Raw genomic sequence first — 20216 nt, forward strand, 5'->3', positions numbered from 1 at the left:
TTTTTATGTATGCTGTGAAGTCTTAAAACGAAATTATTTGATTGTTGGAGCAGTTCCGTAGTAAAATAATGACATGAAAGAAATTAGCTACTACTTGCTTAAACTTGAATATTACATATAGCCACTACGCGAAAGCTGAACGTCTCAGAATCACAACATAGGAATATTGTGATTTTAAATCTGTAGAGATATGTCGATCTTAAAATCTGTTGTAAGCTATAAGTATAGTGTTTAAATTTTAAAAGGGTGGTAGTCGAATAATTAGCAGCAGAATCATATTCCATCTTTTGAATTGCTATTTCTATCGATTTAATGAGATACTGAGTACAGTATTTATATGGTACTGTACTTGTTGCATAGTACAGTATATCAACTTAAAATTGCCACAGGTTGTAGCATATTTAAACTAAATAATCGTCATTGATTATCAGTGGTATCATCACTCTACGTTCTGTGCTTACACTAAGTTATGTTGCATAAGTAAGGATCTGTTTACGGATACGAATTCACTTATATAATTACAATCCTTAATTCTACGTTGTAATTAGTCTACTGTTTATACAATCTTATAATTATTATACTTTGTCTTTACGGACGATATACGTATAAAAAGCCGTCATTTTTTTTTAATCAATAAAGAGAGGAAAGCTTAGTAATTAGTTTTATGCAAACTTTGAGTAGGTATACGCGTACAATTTCCTGTCTTCTGTGTTAGTTGCACGTAATAGGAACCTTTATTACAGTTATAAGTGCTAACTATAGATATGTACGATAACTGCATGCTTTATTCTACTTAGACTTTGATTTCGAAGAAGTAAAGAGGCAGTGGTCTAGCTTAAGTAGGACTGGCGCAACGGGATCACAGGGACACAAGGTGTTGTAATACCTACTCAATGATGAACTAGTGAAGTGTTTTATTGGAAACTTCTATTGTGTTTTTATTAATTACTTGTTAGCATACGTACATTATGAGTTCATACTGCTTATTTGGTGTGTTATTAACTTATATTGGGCATTTGATATTTAATAAGTAGTATCGGTTACCATTAATTTTTCTTCAGAAACGAGAGACCTTGTCACTTCAACATTTAGTTTCTGGTACACGAGAGGAATTAATATGTCAACGTGTGATTCACGATAGCGTCATCTGGCGAGATTTGAAAAAGCAAGGCGAGTGTTATTCTCAGTTTTTTCGAAATCAGTCAAGTGAGGAACGGTTTGAAAACTTAATGGCGCTCCTTAAAATTTTTAGTAATATTCTTAATAGCTGTTGGTAAGTGAGATGTGCTCCAGGGTTTTCTATCCTAAATTCATTATTCATTTATGATTGTTGCTCATTATGTAATGAAATAGATGAATAACGTTTCTATTTCCTTATGAAGTTCTCAAGAGGACAAAAGAGTGCATATAGAAAACGTTCATTTATTCAAATTTATGACCGATTTGATGGCAGGTGTCATACTGGCACCCCTTCAGCATTCGGTAGGTAAAATTTTTTGCAAGTTATGTATTAAAAGGTTATTTTATACGTAATATACTAATCTTAATGCAGACTGTTTATGTACATGATTCATAGTTGTCTTCAATTTTTATACATGATCTCTGTTTTAAATCGACTTTCGCCATAGAACAACTCCGTAATTAAAGTACTCGAATTGATAATCACAATATGTCGTTCCATTGTATGCGATCAATTGGTCACTGGTTTATCTACCGAAAGTAATAGGTATATAGTAATAAGTGATGGTTAGGTATGGTATTTAATCGTAGACTAACTGCCAGAATTAGATGCGCACGCAATTTAAATAAATATATTACATATCATTTTGTTGCCTAATCTGTATTTCGCTGCTGTATGCTTGGATGGCAACAGGTTAGATTTTTTAGAGACTTTTATTAGCGTTTCCAAGCTTTTGAGGTTAATAAATAGAATTTCTAATCGAAAATTGCTAAATGACTATTTTCAGGTAATGCAGAGCTACTAAAACCCTTTTTAAGTCTTTATATTATAAAAATTGAAAATTATAGCAATCGTAATATAATAATTTTGTTAATGTGATCCAAATACATGCATACTTGTATTTTACAGACTCTTATGAATTTTTGTTCTGGGCTTTGTCTGTGGCCAACATCTCTTGAGAAAGATTTGATCTGTGGGATGCAAGCACTAGCAAATGTAATGACGGATTTGATTTTTTATATTGGGCAATATCCGGCGCCTGAGAGTCTTGAAGGTATAAATATACATTTAGTAAAATGAGGCTTTTGTACCTAGTTATATTAGACATAAAAATTAGTTCGCTTGACAATGATACCATAACTTATACTATCATTAGCAATTGCAGGATTAGCTTTTGCCAGTAAGAGAAGTGAATTACAACTGAAACATAAGGTTCAAGTAGCCTATTTACTTACTCATCATTAATGAAGTTAAGATTTCGTTATGTGTGGGCTTATTAAATATTATACTTCCAGATGTCATCTCTGAGCCGCCTTTTTGATATTATAGCTTTGCTCGATGTTTTATGAAGCTAACAAACTCCAAAAAAATGACAAGGAAATGACAGAATACTTCCTATACCTTATAAATGACTTTCAAGGAGAAATTTTGTTTACAATTCAGGTTATCTAACTATAAATTGGTATTGCTTTCTGAAAGTTGATGAACTTATAATAATCGCCTTTTTACCTTCACGTTTTATGCATTTAAAATTTCATTTTAATGTCGCTGTAGATTCTTTTTTCCTTATGTCAAGTATCTACAACTTTGTCATTGTCGATTGCATCAAGTTCAGGATTAATGGATGCTCTGCTGAGTCTTTTATCGGTAAAAAGCGTGCTTATAGCGTATTAGATTCTATTATGTTCTATTACTTCTATTAGTATTATTCGGTAACTGTAGCTGATACTAATCGAGTAGAAACATCTGTGGTTAGTTAAGTACGGAATATGAAATTTGTGGCGGCAACATCCATACTACTATAACAACCGTAATAAATTTAGTTCGAGAAAGTTTAGGGAAAGATAATTTTAACGAAAATGTTTGTTCTCGTTTGTAGTATAACGAAGCAACAGATGTATTGCAAATGGTTCTTCATCTCTTCTGTTGTGTTATTGTGCAATCGCAACAAATTCCTGAAAGGTAGGTCATTACTCAATAGAATGAAGTTACATAATGGAGTAACACTGTTGTTATAGTTTTCAGGTTAACCTGATTAGTAAACAATTATATAATTGAATTCTTTTACTTATTCTGATCAGGTTCTTTAGCGAATTTAAAACAATCCTGGGTTTATTTCGTGAAGCAGCTTTGCCTGAAACAAAGGTTACGAAAATAACTAGTTACTCTTGAATAGCCATTGATACTAGCATGTTTTCTTAGAGTTCGTGGCTTTTAAGTTTAGTTTGTACTTAAATCATAATCATTTATGTTTTGTGCATACTAAGTACTATATATCATCATTTTCTTACTTGTAGGCTGTATTAGCTTCTTTAATTAATCATTGCATTAATTGTGGATATGCCTTGGAAAGTTACGAGTCTGAATTAGAGGCTGTCGTTGGTATTACTTTTAGCGGCCGGTATCAGGTGACTTACTGTGACTAAGAATATTTGATATAGATTATAGCTTTATTAAACATTTTTAAACTGGGTTTAATTCTATTGCTGTGTCTGATGTCCTATTTATTAGTCTGATGGGAAACAGTTTGATTTGATTTGTAAATTTTACGGTATCATTACGCACTTTAGTGGTACTGTAGCAGCAGCATAATGATATAGTTATAGGCACGTTGTATTCGAACAATATTTAGCATGTAAAGATTAAAAGATATCGCAATAGATGCCTATTTTGATAGTTTTACGTATCATCCGGGCGAAATGTGATTTGGGTCTTGCTACAAGTATATAATTTTGAAACTATCAGATACCTTGAATTCAAAGTGAATTTGCATGTACGCAGCATGATGGGTAATAAGTTAAGATCGTGATTTCTCCGTCTTTCTGTGTTATACTCTTGATTGTAAGATGCTGAAAGCTTTGAGATCGATGGTTTTTTATCCAGGAACTGAGATATTTTTGAACATACTGCGATACATGCAGTTGTGGTAGCGCAACATAGTATCTACAGTCGATGATTGTTAAAAACAACCGAGAGGGCACTTAGCGAGGAGGTTGAAAGCCAGCCTCAGTTAGTGATTCTCGATATATTAGCGTCTACGTAGATACTGTGAATTAGAATGCGGATTGAAATACTGTAGAACTACAAAAATAGACTGACAGATTCAGTTAGATACGTCTTTTAAACATCCATGATTGGTTTTGTTAATAAAATTTACATGTAAATGTGACTGTTCTACCTTCCAATTCTTATATTGTGAAACAAAATTAAAAAAAATTGTTGCAATCCCAATCGTTATGCTTATATTTGACGACTTCATGCAAGGTGTATGAGGATAATTGAATGACATTATTAACAAGCCGATAACAAAGCACTGCATGTATTGTAATATAGCATTATATAGTATACGAGGTTGACGGATCTGAAACGAAACGTGGAACCGAAAGACGGCTAGATTGAAATTTAAAACTCTTTATTTAAAGTAATGTTATTTCAGCGAGAGTAGATAAATGAGAAGGCAAAAGTCGTGCGTACAATACTCGTACAGTACTTTTCACGCAATAATGGTTTCAGAAACCACGATGCTTGAATCTATTTAAGCTTCTTTATAAAACCACCATAGTTGCGAACTTCTGCAATAAGATTTTTTGTCTATTTAGTGAGAATACGACTGCAATTTAGAAAATCGTTTCTAAATAATTAATTGTCAAAATTTTTTGATTCTGTATCTGCGATTTTTTGATTAACTTTTAGATTACTATCTATCCGTATCTGTATGGCTATTATGACGGTGTCATTGGATTAATTTTAAAAATGATTAGACAAGTATACTAGTATTAATTATCTGCTGAGAATAATGTCTGTTTAATAATCCTTTTAATGTTTTACTGCTTATTATTGATTTCACTATGGCTTATATAAATCCATAAGATATGCTCACTTGTATTGCACATCTTTATCTTTATCGCTTGAAAATTTTTAAATAGGATAAAGGCGTTCAAAATGTTTATGCTATTTATCCGGCTATTGCGAAAGCATTCATTCAGACCTCAGCTTTAGCGGTGGGGATTCTGTCGTATGAATCAGATAGTGAAAATTTTCAAATTAAGCAGAAGTCGAATAAATCCGATAGCGGTTTAAACCTGGAACTGGTATCGTTAACTGCTTTGGAAGATCAACTTCTTGTGCTATCCGCTATATATAGTAATGTGAGTTGTTCTTAATTACAAATTAGCTTCTTAACTAATGATATATTCAAGACATTGATTGTGACTAGTAGTTAAGGACCGAATTATCGTGGACGTCTATTTTTTTAAAATGTTGAAAACGCTTTATCTTATAATAAAATTTTCTTCGTAAATTATTAGGATTCGACATTGCTTGTTGATACACTAGCCAATACTGAAAATGTGCAGGCTAATTTGTCCTTGCAGTTGTATAGTCATTTGTTGTCTAATAAATTTAATAAGCGAATGATTGCGGAGACAAGAATGGGGTATGTCATATTATGGAATTTTGATTACTTCAAGTGTCAATATTACGAATTTTGTATATCATATAATTTATGTTGCAGGGACATTAGTGCCCAACTGGAAAGAATAGCAGTCTTGGTAATATTCCGTGAAAAATTTCAACTTCGAAATGTTTTGTATATGTAAAAATAATCATTTAAGTTCAAGAATGTGTCTTTATTAGGTTTTGAAGGTATTATGCATTCCACTGTCCATTCATTTCGATGATAATAGATTGGCAAGTGTCATCGGGTGAGTTTATCCGGGATGTTTTAGACAGCTACGCTATTGCTCATGTTTTCTTGGATTTTGTGTTTTGTAGCTCTTTTGTATCAGTTGATTTATTGTCCAGTTTACTTGAAAGTGCAAGCAGATTAAATTCCGAGGAACTTGAAATTTCTATAAGTAAGCGATACAATTGAATACTTTGATTTATATCTTCTTTCGCCTTATTTGGCGTGATATTTGCAATCGGCTTCTCTGGTGGGTATTAAACTGTTTCTCTTTGGGATATTTTAATTTCCTCTCAGAACTGTTGTTAAATATTGTACTGCGCAATGAAATAATGACCAAAGAATTGCAAAATATATTGATAAACCAGAATAAGGTTGTGATATAACCTTTACATAAATCCGTAAAATTAAGATTTTAGTTTCTTATTTTAATTTTTACTCAAGTTACATATTTATACACTCTTAACTTACAGTTCATTACCGTTTTTGAAGTGCTTTTTTCCGGAAATTGTTCAAATGAAGTTAAAGCTAACGGTCTTTCGATAGTTGGACAGTTAATTCGATTCTCGGAAGGCTGTGATATTTTCATTGAAATTCTTACTAACTGTAGGTTTTCTGTTGGTAGTTCTCTAAATTAGTTCAACAATTTCATCTGCAGGATACCCATGCCATAAATTTTGGATTAATTACGTCTATTCTTGATCGATTATAATTACTAATTTAGCTGATTGCATATGCGTGATCAATCTACTGAACTCCCCTTGTATGGAGGTGCAGGCAAATATTTGCCGATTACTAGGAGTTATTTTTAGGCTTTCCACAAAATACGCTGCTTATTTTGAAAGGTTTCACCGAAGCATACTCATTGATAACACTAGCCTTCAACTTTATTACTATGTACTTTTACTACTGTATCTGTGACACTCTTTCTGTACTTTAAATTACGACTAGTGAAACTGTTTTAAAAGAGCTTTGCCTTCGCTTAACCAGTGATAATATAAGAGTGAAAAAGGTATGCATGCGTATACTCTAATAACACAAAGTAATGCCTTATAATTGAAACTTTGGCGCCATTGGTCGCACTTCTATTTTAAAACACCATAGGCAGCTAGTTTTGCCGTTGGAAATGCTGCACATCATAATTCAATCCTTCAAGAAATGCTAGAACCAGCTATTAGTCCGTTGTGCCAACTGTTACATGAAAACATATTTAAGATTGTAATTAATGCTACAGGTTAATTTATAGTGTTATGATTTATTTTGTTGATAATTTTAACGTCACTACAAGAAACTTCGTATTAAGATGCATTATTTTTGACTTTAGCCGCGCTAAACAATCTAATAAATTATTCAAGGCGGTACGCAGTAATTTTTATAGAAGAACACGGATTAGAAAGGTTTAATTTTTGTCTGTAGAGTAACATGAATCATTAAAATAGACAAACACAGATCCGATCTTGCATTTGGTTATATTAAAATTTGCACTATCTTTCAGGCTGATACAGTTAATTACAAGTAGCACTCCGTATCGTGTACAGCAGGAAGCTCTACTTACTTTGATCACCACGGCAAAATATGATTTGTGCAAACAGGTTTGTATCGCAACTAATTGAGCCTCGCGATGTATGATGGCTTTAATATATTCGTTCGCCGTTATTGGCTTAATTAATACGTTTTTTTCTACAGAAATTGGTATCACTTGATGTGATGTCCAAAATTAATAGCTTATTTGGACCTGAAGTTGTGATTGGATCAACTTATTACGGCCAAATAGTAGTAGGTACCAAACAAACTATGATAAAATTTTACATTCAAAAGCTACAAAGTCAGCTTGGCTAATGATCGAAATGAAAAATTTGCTGTTATCTTACTGATGTGGCGACGCGTTTTATTTATTTTATATTGTATGTACTTGAAATAATTAGTAACGTGTAAAATTAGTTGAGCCTTGATGGTATCAGTGATTGTCATAAATACCATAGTGGTATAAGTGGCAAACATTTTATTATCATGAATGACATAAAAGGTTTTATAAACGATACTTTTGTAACATGTTTAGAACTATTAATTGGATGGTCGTTTGCTATGTTCTTCATTTTATTAATTGATTTTCTAGTTTTGAACGTACCGATAAGTTAGTTGTATAACTATTAAGAGTGCTGTTTGAACTTCTATAATACGAACCGTACTTTACTATACTGTACAGTATATAGTATATAACATATACTGTATACTGAAGGAACATTAGTACGAGCATGTACACTGGAAAGAGGTAGTTTTATAAAAGAAATTGATGAAGATATCGATCATGATGGAATTTCCAGCTGTACATAGCACCTAGGAAGGAAAAAGATGTTAGGTAGTTAATAGTGATTCGATGAATAATAAATTATTTCATAATTAGTTGATTCTATCCCACCGGTTTACTATTAAGATTCTCATTTATTTGGATTGCGAAATTTGGAGATGACGAAGTAGGAATAGTTGCGGTAACTTCACCATTAATAGTAGTATGTGTTACGTGGTGGTTATCCCCTACTGTAATGAACTAGATAGAAAGCACATTGCATTTAAGTTACATTACCATTGACGTTTACCTAACAGGCTAAAACTTTATCAGTATAATAATTCCATAAATCTAACCGGAGGTACGTACATTTCCATCGTAAAAGACTACGTCACGAACACAAGCGGTTATATCATTGCAGCTCGATGTAAGAGTTCTAGACTGCAGGTGCCAAATAGATAGACCAGTAGCTCCACCACATGCCTAGAAATGACGATATATGAAAATACTTGATAATAGCGAAGGTATCAATTCGATAACAACTGGACGTTATGTTGAAAAGTTATTGAAACTATAGATAATTTTAATTATAATTGAAAAATCATTGCTTGAGAATGTATATTTATACATTATATATTATATACATTAGCTGATAATCCTAATCGCTTGCTAGGTGAGAAATATATCCGACTATTTTATTGGCATCAAAATTACTTTAACTCGGAACTATCATCTGAGATACTAATGCAACTTACCATCCAGTTACCATCAGTATCGGTTGCCATAGCAGAAATCCATTTGCCACCTCCATGATGGCTTAGTTGCTAAAGCATGAAATCAGAAACTTTTAGATTGTCAACATCATATAATCTAATTATTCTCGGTATCTCTCATATGCTTGAAGGTTACGCTACATATTGAAGTAAAATAGTAATAAAATATTGTACGTACTGGTCAGCGATTTATGAGAAGTAGAATTAATTTTTACCTGATGTTTGTAAGGTTCAATTATAGCAATTTGAGAGGGCTTACGATTATCTACACCGCGAAATGATTTGATGTATGAAAGTAAAGCAGCGATGAATATTGTGATAATGTAAAAGTATCTATTATGGGTTATTACCCCAAAATCGTACTGATCCATCTTCAGAGGAGCTAATACACGCCTTCGATTGGGGATCTAAGACTATGCTATGTATGCTGTCCTCATGACCAACCATGCTGCACTGAAATTTAAGTTAACATAATTAATACATCTTCATGAGCTTTTACAATCTATGCGAAATGCATTCTGTTAACCTTATTGTGTCCACTTTTCAAATCGTAACCATAAATTCTCCCATCTCCGCAACCACAATATAGGATATTTTCCTACAGAACGTAATTATAATGATAACCAAAGGGTGCTTCGTTAAAAAAATTTATCAACTGTATAACATAATTGAACAGCTCCTAATGGAAAATTTATTATCTAACTGATCTAGAGTTAGCTACAGCAGCGTATTATTAACTACAACACATACAAGCTTATTCGGGTGCTATAAGCAAATTATGAATAGTAGGATAATTCGGTACCTCTTCATTCCAAACCAGAGAATTGACTTGCGCTGATTTATATTGTTTACTGAGGTCGTAAAGTAGTTTAATCATCGTCATAAGCGTATTCGTTATTGTAGTTAAAAATCTCGTAAAGTCAAGACTTATATGAGATATTTCTATCAATACATGATACTTGTTTATAGATAAATGATATGAATCGGTTTCTACCTCGACGGAATGTAGATTTTCCATACTTCATGAATATCCTATTTATTAGCAGTTTTTGATCTCACGCACAACATCACAATTTAACACTCTTTCTAAATTATTTCCTATCTAATAAAATCTTAAAATTGTGACTTACCTTATCAAGAATCTCGCTCCATTTATAGCCAACAATTCTATCTAATATACCACTTCAAAAAAAAGATAAGTAAGAAGAATAAAATATTCAGCATTACAATGAGGTAATGAACTCGTCTGCTAATTTTAATGTGTTACTGGTGTATGATTATGAAAAAAGTTTAATTACGATACAGAGAATCAGTGTTTATTCTTTCTAGGAAATTTGTGTAGAGTTATTATATAGTACTGTAAGGGGCTACGATGTAATAGGTAGGCAATTCCTGTCTGATTATAATTACAGTATATTATTTATTGAATTTATTAGGTCTCACCAAACAAGATATGTTGAAGTTGACGTTAAAGCATAAATGGGTCCAGAATGCACTACACCGATACAAAAAAATATGCATATGTAATTAGCCAAAGCATCTACATATCTAAGTTAAAAATTTATCCAATAAATTAAATTTTATAATACTGTACAGCTGACTTATACAGTACTACATATAAATCTATTTTGACCCAGCCGTATAGCCCCTGCTGTGTCCTTGTTTATATAGTAAGCTTGACGAAGTAAGAATATCGCTGGCTTTACAATTTAGCCAGAAATGAAATGTTCTCATTCCGTAAGTCAATTTTAATACAACCTTGAATAATGCGTTTGATAATTTCTTTTTCCTTAGCTAGTACTGTCGAATTAAGGGCAGACTCTAATCTAAGAAGTCGGTTGATGGTATTAGTGGAATCTTTATTAAAAGCAAACTGTAATGTTTGAAGATCCTTTTACTCATCGTGATTGAAAGCTGTAATTTATATTTTTATCATATATGAATATTGATAACAACTAAGAATAATTTACAGTTCAGTGATGAGTAACTTATCAACAACTTACTGAAATATAAAGATTCGACCAAAGTTGTCGCCTGCAGCTAGTAATTTTCCACATGGAGAGTAACATAGCGAATATACTACGCCATACATATCCATGCGTTCTGCTAGGATTGCCTTCTATAAAAATGAGGCTATTTAGCTTGTAATTGTCATTCATTCACATCGGAAAACCGTATAAGTTTCACAAAACGTAAAGGTGATTTAATACAATTATAAATCAAATTTTAATGTAAGTTTGTTGGTTTGTTATTAAGGTACAGTACTTATCGTGATATTTACGATAAATTCTTTGATATGCATGCAGTGACGGAAAGTGGATAAGCGGATAGGGTATTCTGTTTGAAAATTTTGATTTTGTAATTTCTCTCAAGAAATACCATATTTTTATACGTAAGCGTATTATGTAGTGTAACTAATTATGGAAAGGTAAGGTATTGTGGTTAGATCAATAGTGTTCATCTCATATGATGCTCAGGGCTCTTGTGATCTAAAATACAGCAACTTACACGTGTGCATGTGTGCAATCTCGGATGTGAAACTATGGAAAGTACTATTTACTATATACCTGTAGATGTACTGCAATATACTACAGTAAAATACGGTACCGTTACCTGCATGGTAAGGATGGGTATTAAAATTAACCGATGCGAATTTTAGCACTATACGCTAGATTAAGGTTGGTTGTTCAGTGCATAATTTTGTAACTAACTACTGTACTGTACATTGATAACTATTAACTAAGGAATTTATAAATTACGTGTATTATCACGGACTTCTAGATCTCGGAGATTTAGAAGTCCGCGGTATTATCCAGCACACTTTATACCACAGTCTTGCTACTAGATTGAGTAACAGCAGTTGAACACAATTTACTGTTAAATCCTCAAACAAAGTCACAATATGAACTTCTAAATCGCCTACAGTGCAACATAAAAAACTACTATTCTTACCTCGTATTTGTCCATGTGATGATATATATTGCTCCTTTATTTACTGTAAAAGTTACAATCAGCTACATTTATTGATTTGTCTTAGCGTGAGTTCACAGTCAGTTAAAACTAAACTTTAAGCTTGAACTTACAGTTAATAACTCTTACATTTTTAGTTTACCATTTATAAAGCGTCTACAGTACTGTACAGTGTACAGTAACTTGATCTCCTGAAAAAGAAAGTACGGTACTGTACAATACTATTAGGGAAATGACAGGACCGACAGTACTGTACAGTGCACAGTACCGTAGCATCAGACCTCTATGTACTGTACAGTATATTGCATACCATACAGTACTGTACAGTACCTACTGTACCTGTCTTGATCTACAGTATGTAGCTATCTACTGTACTGTACTGTACTGTATATTGTCGTTTATAATCATACAGTATGCATCTGCTTATTAAAAGCATACTTGATCTACTGTCTCTCTCTCTGATGATAGATCTCTATCTTAGCAGTAACACCTGTAACTTTTGTTCGTGATAATTTAGTAAATCTACACTGACATCTCCTTGACATAACAAAATAATATTACATACAATAATGTACAGTACAGTACGGCTATCAGATCCGAATGCTTACTGTATCTTGAATGAGATATACTGTATACTGTAGTAGTAATGTGGAGGCTAATTGTTATTTTGGTCATTTCAATCGTATCACATGTCTGTAATGGTACACTACAGTATACTATCCGTGATTGACATCCAAATTAGCGGTTATTACTAAGCATCCACATTATTTTGCAATGTAGCCGTTTCCTGTCTCGTCTCTTTCTTTTTACTATTCTGTAATAATGTACAGTACAGTACTGTACTGTACTGTAGTAATCCCCAGGTACAACAAGTTCAACCACACACTCCTTAGAATGCTCCTGCCATATGCACGGTCACGGTATATATCACGGTAATCATGACCCTTAGCCTTTAACGATGCCTAGCTATGTGCTTTAAATCCAGCAGCGGGCTAACGATTTAGTTTGGCAACTTCGTATGACTAAAGTAAACGAAAATACGGTTCGACGCTGCTAACCCTTATTCATTCCTTTTCAAAATGAATATACACTATACAGTACAGTACAGTATACAAGACGCCTTTTAGCGTTTTATCTCTACAATCCGATTAGTGATTAAATTAACAACTCACATTTCATATGCTTTAAAATTAGCAATATTGGCTTATGATTTGAACGTCAAAAGTGAAATTATAATTACTGTACCGCATTTGGCCAAATGAAAGCCATTTTCTATAGTAACCTACTGTGCAGTACATAATCTTCAGTACGCCGTGCAGTACAAGAAAATGGACTAATGCGGTATTTCATCGTAGAACAGCACAGTAGCTTCAAGTTATAAGTAACTTACTGTATGACTGATGGCGTGAGGATGAAGTCCGATGGATTGCTAGAAAAAGACCTGGACTGCACACTTCACTCTATTCGTTATAATATAATGATCATTAAGCGGATGCTTGATTCTGTAATTCACTTATTTTTCGAATTTAAGAAATCTTTCATTGAATTCTATTCTGTTTTACTAAGTATACGAGTGTACAGTATTATTCTGGATACGAGCATACGAAATGTGATGTAATATTTTATTTAAAGAAATCTGTGAACTATGATATTTAAAGGGTCATTATAATATATCGATAACAATTAATATCTTGAATGACAATTTATTCTAATAATGATATAACATCTTTTTGATATAGTTACAATCCGCAAGTGGATATCTAATATGATTAAACATGGTTGTATGACGTATTCGTAGTTACGTACTGCACTAGATAATATTCAGGCTAAATTATTTGGCAATGTTTTCATAAGTGGCAAACATGTTCTATAATTGATTATAATTGATAAAATTTTTACACTTTCGATAGCCATAAAGAATTCTGCAATGCGCTTACAAGAACAGCATCATCGTTCTCGTTATATACTGCATTTACGGTAGTACTGTTTCAAGTTAGAGGTATTGCATGAATAGGTAGGTATGTACATTGACCACGAAAGAAAAGCCACGAAGCATACAGAATCATACTCGCATTATTCTTATTTTAGACGTAAGTCGCAAGGTAAACTGTACAACGTTCGCTTGATGAGCGGATAGTAATTTCTGCCGTTAGAATTTTCACTAAAGTAAATTCTCTACTTTGCACACCTAAAAGAACTAATGAAGTTACTATACCGCAAACAATTAATGCCCTATAAAATTGTTATGTCTGTATACATTAATTTGAAGTTTCAGTAAAATACAGTTACAGAGGGTCTGCCTAACTTATGGCGGTGCACGAATCGATTTCCTAGAACGTACGATTGAAGGGTACGATGTACAGTACAGTAATCTATCCCGTAACGTAAATTGCGAACAGAAAGGCTATGGATTATCAATTTTACATGAGGCAGCTCGTTATTAATGATCGGTTACATCTTATCATAACTCTCGCAAACCATTACTGGAAGTAGAAAACTACACTAAAACATGCTTAAAATAACGCTAATCTAAGCTAGGATCATATTTGAGCACAGCATAGCTATTATAAGGCTACTGTCATGGAATGCAACAAAAGCACACCGACTTTAAACTTTATATAAAGGTGTGATTAATTTACAATGACATTAGTACGCAATATAACGTTATTAAGAATGCGTTGAAACTAATTAATCGGTATGGCCCAACACAAATTTGTTTTCGAATATTGAAATGATCTCATAATTATACAACGCTGTCTTTGTCGATTCCATTTGCATGACGTACTGTTCCCACTCTAATCTGCGGATCTGGTTGGGTTGTTCTATGAGGTGCAGTTAATGTCGCAGGCTGCTCCTTTGTGGTTTCTTGTGTGGTCACTCCAATAGGTGACGATCTACCTGAAGCTTCTAGTTGAGTCGTCTTATCTTCCAGTTTATTTAATTCAGAATCTCTAAGATTATGGAAATTTTGTAACTGACTATCAGATCCCCTCTTAAAAAGCCGTGGTGAAGTTGCTAAACTCTTTTTGTTCTGAAAGGGTCCTACTGATTCACTGACGTCTTCCTTAGAGTTACGTCGACTGTTTCTAGGTGAGACAAACTTTTGTCGCGTTTGTATCTTACTTTTCGATTGCTCGGAAGATCCTCCTGCATTTTCGAGGCTAGCTTTCATTCTTTTATTAATCTCTTCAACTAACAGTGCCGGTTTCGGCTCGTTACCGTCCTCAGCCGAATCATCTTCATCTCCAGTGTTAGATTCTGTTAAGACACTGTTTTCATCTTCATCAGAATCAATTGACTCTACGTTACACGGTATTTCTGGGGCTATCTCATTGTGACCTTGCTCCGCTGAATCGGTATCTTCATCATTCATACAAAATAGTACGTGGACCTGAAATATTTTACATCAGGACTTGCGTCACAAGCAGTCAGTGAATAGGGTATACGATATTCCTACCTTAAATTCAGGAGAGAATGTTTTATTTTTTGTATCTTTATGAGATTGATCGATCTCTTCTTTCTTGAATATCAGGGAGTGGCAGGTATCACCAATAGCTTGAACGATTTTGACTTGGCCACAAACGTTTTCTCTGTCTGTGTGATCGTTATTATTCTTTGCAAATTGTACAACAAAGAACGTATTGAACCAGAAATGAAACATTCTTGACTTCTACAAAGCAAAAAGGCATTCGTTCAAATTTACGACAACATTTTATCAGATGGCATAATTAAAGATATTAGCACAAACCTTAGAGAAATATTCAGATTTATGAAAAAATTCAATCTTTACGTCACCGCAAATTGGCAAGGGCTTGTCTAGGACAAAAGTTATGCGTTCATTCCCTTTTCTTACTCCCTTATTTCATTAAATAATATTAAAACACTACAAATTAGCAAAGAGTAGCTTAGAACATTGCCTAATATAGGGGAATATAGGAAGGGTATCTTATTCTCAGTTACGTACCTCCATAACTTTCGATGTAATTAATTTAACATTATGTTGTCTTACGGTAAAGAATGGGCCTAAAAGTAAACGAACAAATATTACTCTGGATGGATGTTTAAAGCATTAAGGATTGCTTAACTTACAGCAAGTCCCATTACTGATATTAGGAACAGTTTCAATGATGATGCCGTTCATTAAAAGTGGTCGCTGTTTGTAAATTAATTTATGCCTAAAATTTGGATTAATACAATACGTAATTGGTTTAGTATCTAGAGATTAAATAACAATAGAATACAGGTAGAGCATTTATCACCAAAATACGAATGATACTTGAAAACTTAAGGCACCGCAACAGCGGTATATTAGAATATTTTATTACGACACTGCTCGCTTCAATCAGGATGCACTTCGTGAGGTATTAAGGATTAATAAGCGCAAGTGATTACGATATAATTTAAATGACTACCATGCCAGACCAGCAAAAAACTATATTTAAGGCAAACTGGGTCGCGGATACTAAATTCAATGCTAATGCTAATGAGCCCCCGCTAACTATAGCTGTCATTATGTAATGTTCGTTGAATACGGTGGCATGCTGCACACGTTCATTTTCTGATGATTTATTAGGAAGCTAGGTGACAGTTTTAATGGACTGGTAAAATCTCTAGTATATGTCCTTTATAACATGTAGTTCCGCCATTTGACAGCAACTAACTTTCCTAAGATAGGGTTTCTAAATGATTGCAATATTTTCTATTCAAGAGTTTCAGTTCAAACGCACATTTAGTTAGGCAGCGAGTTTAATTAAGGCACTACCACGTACTAGTTGGCGAGTACTATATGCTTACAATCAGAGAGATTCATCATGTCCTTTATGAAATCAGGTATCTTTTTTATTCTTAAGGTTACAGTAACATGTAATGTAAAATAGATAGCTTTTTACGTAGTTACTATAAAGTATTGTTATTTTAGTAAAGAAGCAGGATAATTTCATTGGTTGTAACACAATGCTAACTAGTACAGTCGAAATCGATATGGGACAGTTACCAACCTGAGGCTGTATCCGTAATATTCTACATATCTTCTTTGACTAGGTATCGTTACACCCTTCATATAAAAGGAGGCATATATATCGGATAGTGAAATGATCTATCATGAAGGTATCTATCATATGCCCTATTTTAGATTACCTTAGCATCGAGTGTTCTTGCTTGCCCGTAAAAATTAAGAGCATCATTTGTATCGTCAAAAAAATTAGCATACAACAGGTAACAAGAGATCATAACTCCCGTACGCCCCTATAAGAAGAAATTGTAAGTTTACGTTCTAATGAATGTTTAATAAGTAATTTGCGAGCAAACGCCATGTTATAAATAATCGCATGCTAGACAAATAATACCTATATTCATCAATGATGTAAGCGTACAATAATTATCAGATAATATAAAATTATCACCATGCAAATGTAAATTAACATGTTTGTTAATACATATTTAATCTGACACATGCCTTTCCGGCTTTACAATGAACAGCAACAATGTTCTTTTCATCCTTTTTCAGCCATTCATCCACATCATCACAGAAAGGTTGAATCAAGGCAAAAGGTGGGGCATTATGGTCCTCGAAAGCGTACGTAGCGACTGGAAGCATATAAACCGGTAATGCATTACAATCATGGATAAGTTTGGATAAAAAGAAGATTGCATAGATGAGGTTAAGGAAAGTATTTGATTAATACTTGATGAGTCTCACATCAAGTACCAACTTAAGTTATATACCAAAAGCACGATAAACCTGGACGGTACTTACCACGGTTAAAAAATCGATCCGGATCGTAAGTCCTTTCGTTACATCTTCCATTAAAGAACATAAAAGTAACGTATTACTGTAAAATATACATTCTATAACAGGCCTAAGACCGCGATATGTTATTACTAATTCAAAGAAAGTAGCGAAAAAAAAGTATCATTTGGTTTCGAATGATCCCTTAACTAATCGACCTAGGTATTTCTTAATAGTGTTATAGTACTCAGGCATTTTCAGAAATGTGAATGTTTAAAGGTACTTACAGGTTATAAATTTTGTAATGTTGTTTGTGTTTTGTATCAAAAAACCTATATCGTTAAAATCTATGCTTGTTAAAATATCACATAAAGACAGCAAAACTAAAAATGTAAATAAGTAGCCATGAATAAGGAACATATTGAATTTATTATAGCTTCTGTTACATATATACCGTACAAAGATTAGCAAGTTTAAATTGCGTTTCCAGAAATATACGCGCATAAGTATGATTACTTCTGAGTTACCTTATAACTTCATCTATATGATTCCTGTAAACACCTTCAAGTTTATCTGAAGGAAATCCCATCGCAATGATTGTCGGCTTGATATCTGATAATAGTGTCAGGGAATACATAAAAAATTCCTATTGTAGCTTACGAAAGTCAATTGAACGTTATTTCTAGAAGTCACGACCGAATAATTTAGTAGATACTCGCGTAACTTTTCGAATGTCATTGATAAGGATTGATATATTCCACTAAGCGTGGTCTTAACAATTTTAGATTTTTAACAGATATAAATACTGTACAGTGCATTGCTATTACAGTGTCGAAATTCAATGTAGGTGTATACGAATTTATTGTATCCGGCTGCCGAAACTATCTAGCTGTTAGGATGTTACGGCTATCTTATGCCTTACGATCTAATGAACTGAAATGTATGGTTAATATTTAAAAGGAACAGACGTCTGGAATACAGTAGAATAATACCAACTAATTGTGAACTGCAGTATTTCGAAGAATTGGTATTGAACAGATTATGTCAGATGTCACCGTACAGATTTTCTTGTTCTCATAAAAGCAAGAAAAGTAGATGAAAACATACTAAAGGTTATTATTTTCTTTGGCAACAACTATGATAAAATACAGTATATAATTCTACTGCCAGTACAGCACTGTGCTGTAATGGTTTGTATAGGAGAACGGTGGGTAATACATACTGCTGTACAGAGTAGTATTGGAATGCCACAGTAAGTTAACTGGTATGAAATCGTAATAGGATGAATGTGAAATTACCATTAGAATTTAAAGCATCGTCATGAAATTCATCATTCTATTAAGAGTTCAAATGCACAATTTACAAAATACAGTAGCAGCTACTTTTTACATAAAGCCGTAAAGATTACCGGCTGAGAAATTATCGATATACGGTATAAGTAAAGTGGTAGAATTGTAGTACACAGACTGTAACTTAATCGTACTCCATTCCGTCACATTACTAAAGTAGAGTATATTATACATACTACTGCCACAGCGTTAACTGGAAAACATTAGCGCTTTCGGTAGTTTTGGGTTTATTGAAGATTACGAGAGCTTCAATAACATTTTATGTACTATAATGCTAGAATCCAGATAGCGTGGCCAGGATTCGGCAATCAAGGCGTCAGAACTACTGTACTGTACAGCACGCGTATGTAGTGCTGTATAGTATAATATTGTGTTGCCTAGAGTACAGATATAAAAATGTCATCTCATCAGCTAGACCAGGAACAAGTTCGACACCCGTCTCTCAGCACTAATCCATTAAACTCAGTACCACATTAGCGATATTACTTTAGATGCGACATGTAACATTCTATAATCTTTAACTTGATTAAAGAAGGATACAGCTTAGATCCAAGTCGAAGTCGTCATCCCGGTAACGTCGCTTGTTTTTTGAGACAGTTTTTTTGATGTTTAGCATCTCCAGGCCAGTGTTTAATAGTTTCGTTACAGAGCAACACTTTAGGTGATAATTTGAAGACGATTATGCCATTTAAGTTGCTTTGCACAAATAAAATATTGTAGACCTTGAAAAGATAAATATAATCATAAAATTTTATATGTACGCATAGCCAACACTTCGCTTCCACGCCATCGCGTAATGGCGTGAATAAGGCCACGGGATACTCAATTGTGAATGGAAGCAATCAGTACAGCACTGTACAGTACAGTCAGTACACTACAGTACAGTATGTACAGTACTGTACTGTACAGTACACTGGGAAACAAGTTCTGCTGTACATACTGTACAGTACAGTACAGTACAGTACAATGTTCAGTACTACAGTACAGTACAGTACTAATAGTGTACACTGAAGGATCGTGAAGGCAGTGAAGTTTTGAACAGACTTTGCTCCGTAGATTACAGTAGACGTCAAAGAGTCGACTCCAGTCCGGCTTAGAGCCTTAACTGTGGAGACAGCTACTGATATGATGAACGTTTTAACAGAACAGGCCAAATAAATACAGCCTATATACAGAGGTATAATGGTAGTGTAAGAAGACGTTAGTTTCAGTGAAATAGTATAGAATCATCGACGTTCGGTTCCA

The 20216-nt window shown here is 33.5% G+C and overlaps 2 protein-coding genes across 2 annotated transcripts; both read right to left on the reverse strand.

Moving 5' to 3' along the window:
• Positions 1–8108: 8108 nt before the first annotated feature.
• TRIADDRAFT_59146 (uncharacterized protein) lies at positions 8109–11022 on the reverse strand (the record flags this gene model as incomplete). The annotated part of the gene is made up of 10 exons (XM_002115168.1): positions 8109–8201; positions 8284–8412; positions 8521–8634; positions 8907–8975; positions 9140–9189; positions 9275–9377; positions 9451–9522; positions 10055–10106; positions 10368–10472; positions 10928–11022. The coding sequence occupies 10 exons, from the start codon at positions 11020–11022 to the stop codon at positions 8109–8111; spliced, it is 882 nt and encodes a 293-aa protein (XP_002115204.1).
• Positions 11023–15312: 4290 nt separating this feature from the next.
• On the reverse strand, positions 15313–19587 carry TRIADDRAFT_28654 (uncharacterized protein; the record flags this gene model as incomplete). Its single annotated transcript, XM_002115169.1, has 11 exons — positions 15313–15564; positions 15643–15746; positions 15855–15917; positions 15984–16069; positions 16892–16947; positions 17031–17138; positions 17344–17480; positions 17650–17693; positions 17910–17954; positions 18150–18234; positions 19512–19587. The coding sequence occupies 11 exons, from the start codon at positions 19585–19587 to the stop codon at positions 15313–15315; spliced, it is 1056 nt and encodes a 351-aa protein (XP_002115205.1).
• Between the last annotated feature and the right edge of the window lie 629 nt (positions 19588–20216).

Source organism: Trichoplax adhaerens, genomic scaffold, assembly GCF_000150275.1.
Source record: "Trichoplax adhaerens TRIADscaffold_9 genomic scaffold, whole genome shotgun sequence".
Taxonomy (NCBI): domain Eukaryota; kingdom Metazoa; phylum Placozoa; class Uniplacotomia; order Trichoplacea; family Trichoplacidae; genus Trichoplax; species Trichoplax adhaerens.